This window comes from Pimephales promelas, chromosome 5, assembly GCF_988280905.1.
Source record: "Pimephales promelas chromosome 5, fPimPro1.hap1.1, whole genome shotgun sequence".
In the NCBI taxonomy this organism is placed as follows: Eukaryota; Metazoa; Chordata; class Actinopteri; order Cypriniformes; family Leuciscidae; genus Pimephales; species Pimephales promelas.
In genome coordinates, this window is record NC_142773.1 from 42542298 (window position 1) to 42548297 (window position 6000).

At 36.9% G+C, this 6000-nt stretch overlaps 1 protein-coding gene across 2 annotated transcripts in view; it reads right to left on the reverse strand.

The window, feature by feature from the left end:
• The window catches only part of LOC120471344 (GTPase IMAP family member 8), a 66726-nt gene extending 63324 nt beyond the window's left edge, over positions 1-3402 (reverse strand). Inside the window, exons 1-2 of one of the 2 annotated variants that reach the window (XM_089131598.1) lie at positions 3293-3402; positions 1944-2648 (exon numbers count right to left, since the gene is read on the reverse strand). In XM_089131598.1, coding sequence (XP_088987724.1) covers positions 1944-2648; positions 3293-3308 — 721 coding nt within the window. In that variant the 5' untranslated portion in view covers positions 3309-3402. The remainder of the gene's footprint in view (positions 1-1943; positions 2649-3292) is intronic. The other variant, XM_089131599.1, reaches the window with a different exon arrangement.
• Positions 3403-6000: the final 2598 nt, after the last annotated feature.

The following is a 6000-nucleotide window of genomic DNA, read 5'->3' on the forward strand; positions in this document are numbered from 1 at the left end:
GCTGGGCCAGAGCTAACAGCGAGCCGGGCCGAGCTAGTGGCCTCGGGCCTCAAGCACCGGGCTTGCGTTTCCACTGCCGGGCCAGTAGCCCCACAGCGCTGCCCCAGACCCCACCCCTAACACGCCTTTCAGGATCAAACGTCATAAAACCCAACCCATTTCAGCGGGTATTATGAATTAATTTATTTTTTAAATTAGGAAGATAGCATGTATATTAACTCAACTGCCGTAGTGGCTGCAATAGTGTCCCGAGACCAGTACAGGCGATTCTCCATTTCAAGCAGCGATTTTTTGCGCGATATAACAAGTAGGGCTGCGGGCACGTTTTCAAGTTATTCATTAATCGTTAACCGAGGCCCATCGGTTAATACTCGGTGCATAGTGTGCGCGCCGCAACCTCGAGATACAGAGTAATTTTTTAACACCTTTAATAACTGATTGGACCCCATTTGAAACGAAATTAATTTATAGAAATAAAACGCAGCAAGTACGGAGCCGTTAAAGCCCCATTTCCATCACCCTTCAAACTGAAATTGCCAATTGAAAATAAGCAAAACGTCCATTTCACAAAAACTCCGTGTCTGCAAATAATAATAATAATAATAACCATCATCATCATTATTGTAACATTTTATTAGGCTGCATATGTAGAAGATGCCTTTATCCAAAAAAGGAACAGAGCACAAATAAACACAATATTTTTGACAAATATCAGCGCATATCCAGTGTGTGTGGAGCACGCACTGATGGCTGCGAGACGCCCATGTGAACAGTTTCATTGCATTTCTTTCAGTGGAAACAACTTAAAATACTCTTTAATTTCTGGTCATACAGAAAATAATAATACATTATTCGCAAATAAATTTATTTATAACAAGAAAACGTTGTGCTTTAACAATTAATCAAGGCGCGCTTCATGATCTCCGTGAACTGAAGCGCGAGACCTGAAACAGCCACCGCATTCGAATTTGTTCGTTTTAAATTGGACATTTAAAGCTTATTCTACAGGGGTTATATCCTTTGTAGATTAAAGCTTTAAATGTCCAATTTAAAACGAACAAATTCGAATCGAAAGCCAATATCTTCTATGTTTATGTAGCTTAATTTCTCTCTAAATGTGCATCCGGAGATGGAGATATGTTTTTAGCCGAAAATCATTTAGAAAACAATAGTTTATTAATAAACAATTAATGCCTCGTTATTTTATATTATTTTATTATCAGACACATTTATTATAGCCTATAAATCACCCATAAATCCCCTTTCTGTAGGCTGTTTACGGCTCTTCTCATTCAGCACTGCGGGGAAAATATCATTTCCAGGTTCTAATTTGGCCTCAGAAAACCAGTAAAATATATATATTTTTCATATTAATTTGTCAAATATTTAAAATGTTTAAGGGGCAAAAAAATCAAACAAATGTCTGAAAATTCGTCGATATGTAGCTATATATATAGCCTATATATTGTTGCGCAGCATTTGGCATAGGCCTACAGTTCAAATTAAAATGTTATGCAATTTTAAACGGTTAATAGGTTAAACATGGACACCCGTGCATCTTGCTTCAGATCATAACGTTCCATAACACCGATAAACTCCGCCTTTTACCTTGAGCACGCCTCTAGCCCGAGCTGGCCCCCTCTGGCCCAAGGTATTCGACGGGCCAGAAATCCTGGCCGTTGGCCCTGAGGAAGCCCCGATCAAGCCCCGGAAGTGACAGTGGAAACGCGACTGGCCCTGGCACGCACTAGCACGGCCCGGCCCTGGCCCGGCAGTGGAAACGCGGCTACTGTGATCTGCTGTGAACCCATCTATTGGGAATGTCTCTACAAATAGCGGTTAATGACAAGAGGTTTCTGGCTATTATTGCTGTGACTGAGTATATTACATAAATCATGAAAATGTAACAGTGTGTATCTGCACTATAAAGTATGCCGACTCACTCATCTGTGATCTGATGTTTTCTCTCCTTTTTTGCATCCTCTTCATTCGTTCTTCTGCTCTCTCTTCCTCTGCTCTTCTTCTCTCTGTCACCTCCTGTAAAATCTTTCTGTCTATTTCAAAATGGCCGCCGTTGTTTTGTGCCACTGTCTCCTCAATCTTCTCCAGCAGCTCCTTGATCTGAGTGTCGTCACTCCTGTTGCGATTGTTGAACACATGAAACCTGTTCCCACATTTGTCCATCAGCCGCTGGAGATCCTGGCCTTCACTCTCGATGTGCTGCTCTATAGATGTGTTTAACAGAGAGTCTCCAGCAGTGAACAGCACTATAGTGTGACTCCAGACTCTCTCACCGAGAAGATCCAGATGATCCTGCAATGCTTCTCTCTCAGTCTCTTTAAATCTAATGTCCACAGGTATGATCAGTAGTACAGCGTGTGGTCCTGGAGGACACAGAGACACACTGAGCAAAATCTCCTGTTTCAGTAACTCAGGACTCTTCTCTACAGGGAAATCCCCCCACCATCCTGGAGCTTCAATGACAGTGATGTGTCTGTCTGCTACTTCTCCATGTCTCTTCAAACACTGAGCAGATTTCCTCAAGCCAAACTCCTCTCGGCCCAGGATGGTGTTTCCAGCTGAACTCTTTCCAGCTCTTCTACATCCCATCAACACAATCCTGAGCTCTGAGAGATGATGGGCCTCACCTGCAACAAATACAGAACAGACACACGGCTTTACTGTAGTGTGTGTGTTTTCTGAACAGTTAACAAGAAAGCTGTACTAAAACTATGCAAATCATAATAATACAAATGTCTCGTGAATTAAGTTAAGTTAATCATCATCCATGGACCATGGTTAACTAAATTATGAAGAAATGAGAATTGTTTAATTTTCTAAATCAGGAGAAAACAAAAACACAGATTACATATAACTCAGGGCTAAATTGCCATTTGTTTGCAAAAATAACATGTTTTCAGTAATTATATATCCTTTAAAAATATGCAAATGTGAAAAGGCAAGCTAAAATAATGAATAAATCTCTCATGCGCGCACACTCCTGTCACACGCACACACTGACGCACTTTAAAATACATGAGTGTATTCTGTAAATAAAACTAAAACGCAGTCAAGCCATATTGGAAACGACTAGCTATGGAGAACAAAGAAAGACTAGTATCAAGACAAGTATCTTACCAAATTTATTTATCTTAGACCAATACGAAAGTGAAAGTGGCAATGTCTCATAAAAATAGTAACGTTAGGTAACACATCGAGTTTGATTAAAAGTCATATTTTCTATTAATCAACAAGGAAAAGACGATGACTTTTTAAAATAATAAATACTTACTCAAGTCCATTTTCATTCACAATGTCTCAGTCGAGTTTCAGAGTAAATTACCAGCACTCATAGCCTAGTTTATCTGTCGATGACTCTTTGTCTGAACTCGCTTCAGAAAAGGGGCGCGCATGGGCGGGGCTACAGGTGTAGGTGTAGTGGAGTTAACGGCAGGCGCGCGCGTCCCGTCACTATCGTTGGAGTAACATGGCGGTGCACTTTCTCTTATTTAATTATAGCAAAAAAATATTGCAAGGTTCTTACTCTTCTTTCAGAATCAGGTGTGTTTTGCTTTTTATGATTCTTTAATTAATTTTGAAGCCACTGTAAACTTTATCGTTACATATTATATTGTTATAATGATATAATACTGTATTTTGTGCAGGTTATAACCTACTAAACTGTTAATAGAAAAGCCTGACAATCTTAGTACCGTATTGTGGTAGCCTATTCCGTCATGTTCTCGAATAAATTCGATCGCCTCCGCCTTCACAACGGTCACAATCATTTAATCTATTTACCTTTGCAGTTTAAATAAACCACACAACTCACATTTTAACGAATTTCACGAATTAAAAGACAAACCATTTAAAGTTTTAATTACTAAAAAAATAAGATAATTAAGATGGTTGATAAACATACTGTAGAATTAGATGGCCTCTGGAAAAGGAATTTGTTTATTTTTAGAAAATGAGGCAAAGAAAGAAATTTGGCAAGAAAACAAGTGAAAAAAGAGCTGCTCAATCTAGTCAAAGATAAAGAGTCAAAGCGGCGTTATTAGAATTGAGATTAATATACATTTTTGGTTGAATGTGTGTTATATAATGTGTTAGTTTTGGAAAATACTGTAGCCCATATCTGGTGGGAGTAAACCCCAAAATAAACAAAAGATAATGACTCGAGGCTTAAAGAGCAAAAATATGCCCTGTGACTGTTTACGGTCAGGAATAAAATGGATTGAATGTGATGCAAGTCTTGAAGACATGAATCAATGGAAATTCCTGGTAAAGGAATATCAATGTTCATAGTTTTTATTTAGTTTAACTCAATGTAGGCTACTAAAATAAATAAAACAATTGTAATAATAGCCTACAAATGCCTCATGAATGAAGTTAATCATCAAATCAACTAAATTATGAAGAAATTAGAATTGTTTCATTTTCTTAATCAGGAGACAACAAAAACACAGATTACATAAAACTCAGGTCTAAAATGCCATTTTTAGCAAAAATAACGTGTTTTCAGTAATTATATATCCTTTAAAATTTGCAAATGTAAAAAGGCAAACTAAAATAATGAGTAAATCTCAGTTGCGCGCGCAAACTCCTGTCACACGCATAATTACAGTGACGCACTTTAAAATACGTGACTGTATTCTGCACATAAACATAAAACGCAGTCCGTCCGTGACAAGTTATATAAGAAACGACTATGCGGAACAAAGCAAGACCTATGTAACTTATCTTACCAAATTTATTTATCTTAGACCAATATGAAAGTGAAAGTGGTGTCTCAGAAATAACGTTGGGTTACAGGTCGAGTTTGATTAAAAGTCATATTTACTTAGAATCAACAAGGAATAGTCGATGATTTTTTAAAATAATAAATACTTACTCAAGTCCATTTTCATTCACAATGTCTCAGTCGAGTTTCAGAGTAAATTACCAGCACTCATAGCCTAGTTTATCTGTCTATTAATGTTTATCTGAACTCGCTTCAGAACAGGGGCGCGCATGGGCGGGGCTACAGGTGTAGTGTAGTCGAGTTTAACAGGTGTAGGCGCGTTCACGTCTCTTTCGTTGGAGTAAGATGGCGGTGCTCTTTTTCTCTTATTACACAAAAATATAGCAAGGTTCTTACTCTTCTTCTAGAAAGAGGTGGGTTTTGCTTTTTTCTGTTTTTTTTTTTAAAGCTTTTTAGAATTAGCTGAAAATGTCCTCTGTAAAAGGAAATTTGGCTAGAAAACATCAACAAGTTAAAAAAAGAGCTCCTCAATTAGAGATAAAGAGTCAAAGAGGAGTTATTAGAATTGAGATTAATATACATTTTTGGTTGAATGTGTGTTACATGTGGTAGTTTTGGAAAATAATATCTGGTGGGAGTAAACTCAAAAATAACTAAAAGACAGTAACAAAAGATAATGAATCGACGGCTTAAAGAGCAAAAATATGCCCTAGGCTGTGGCTGTTTACGGTCAGGAATGGATTGAATGTGATGCAAGTCTTGAAGACATGAATCAATGGAAATTCCTGGAATAGCAATATCAATACATTCCTCATTTTAATTTGGTTTAACTCAATGTACTAAAATAAATTAAACAATTGATGAAACTAAAGATTGTTAAAAAATGACTTAATGTGTAAATAAAAAAAATGATCCAAGATATTAATAAAAACTAGTATCTCAATTATACTTAAATAACACTGGCTCACATTGATTTTTCGGTAAAGCGGCTTTGAAGCAATTTCATTGCATAAAGCAATATATAAATAAACAAAAACAGAGACTGAGCATAGTTTAATGTTTTAATTATTTTTAATAATTTTTTTAAATCAGTATTCTATGCATTTCTTATTATAGACAAATTATTAGAATATAAAGCAAGAATTTTACTTTTATTTATCCAGTCGCTGAAACTCCTCAACTATATGGGTCATGTGTGTGTCAACATTAATACAGTCTGAAGTCCTTAAAAACAAGTGGACAAAAACATTCAAAAG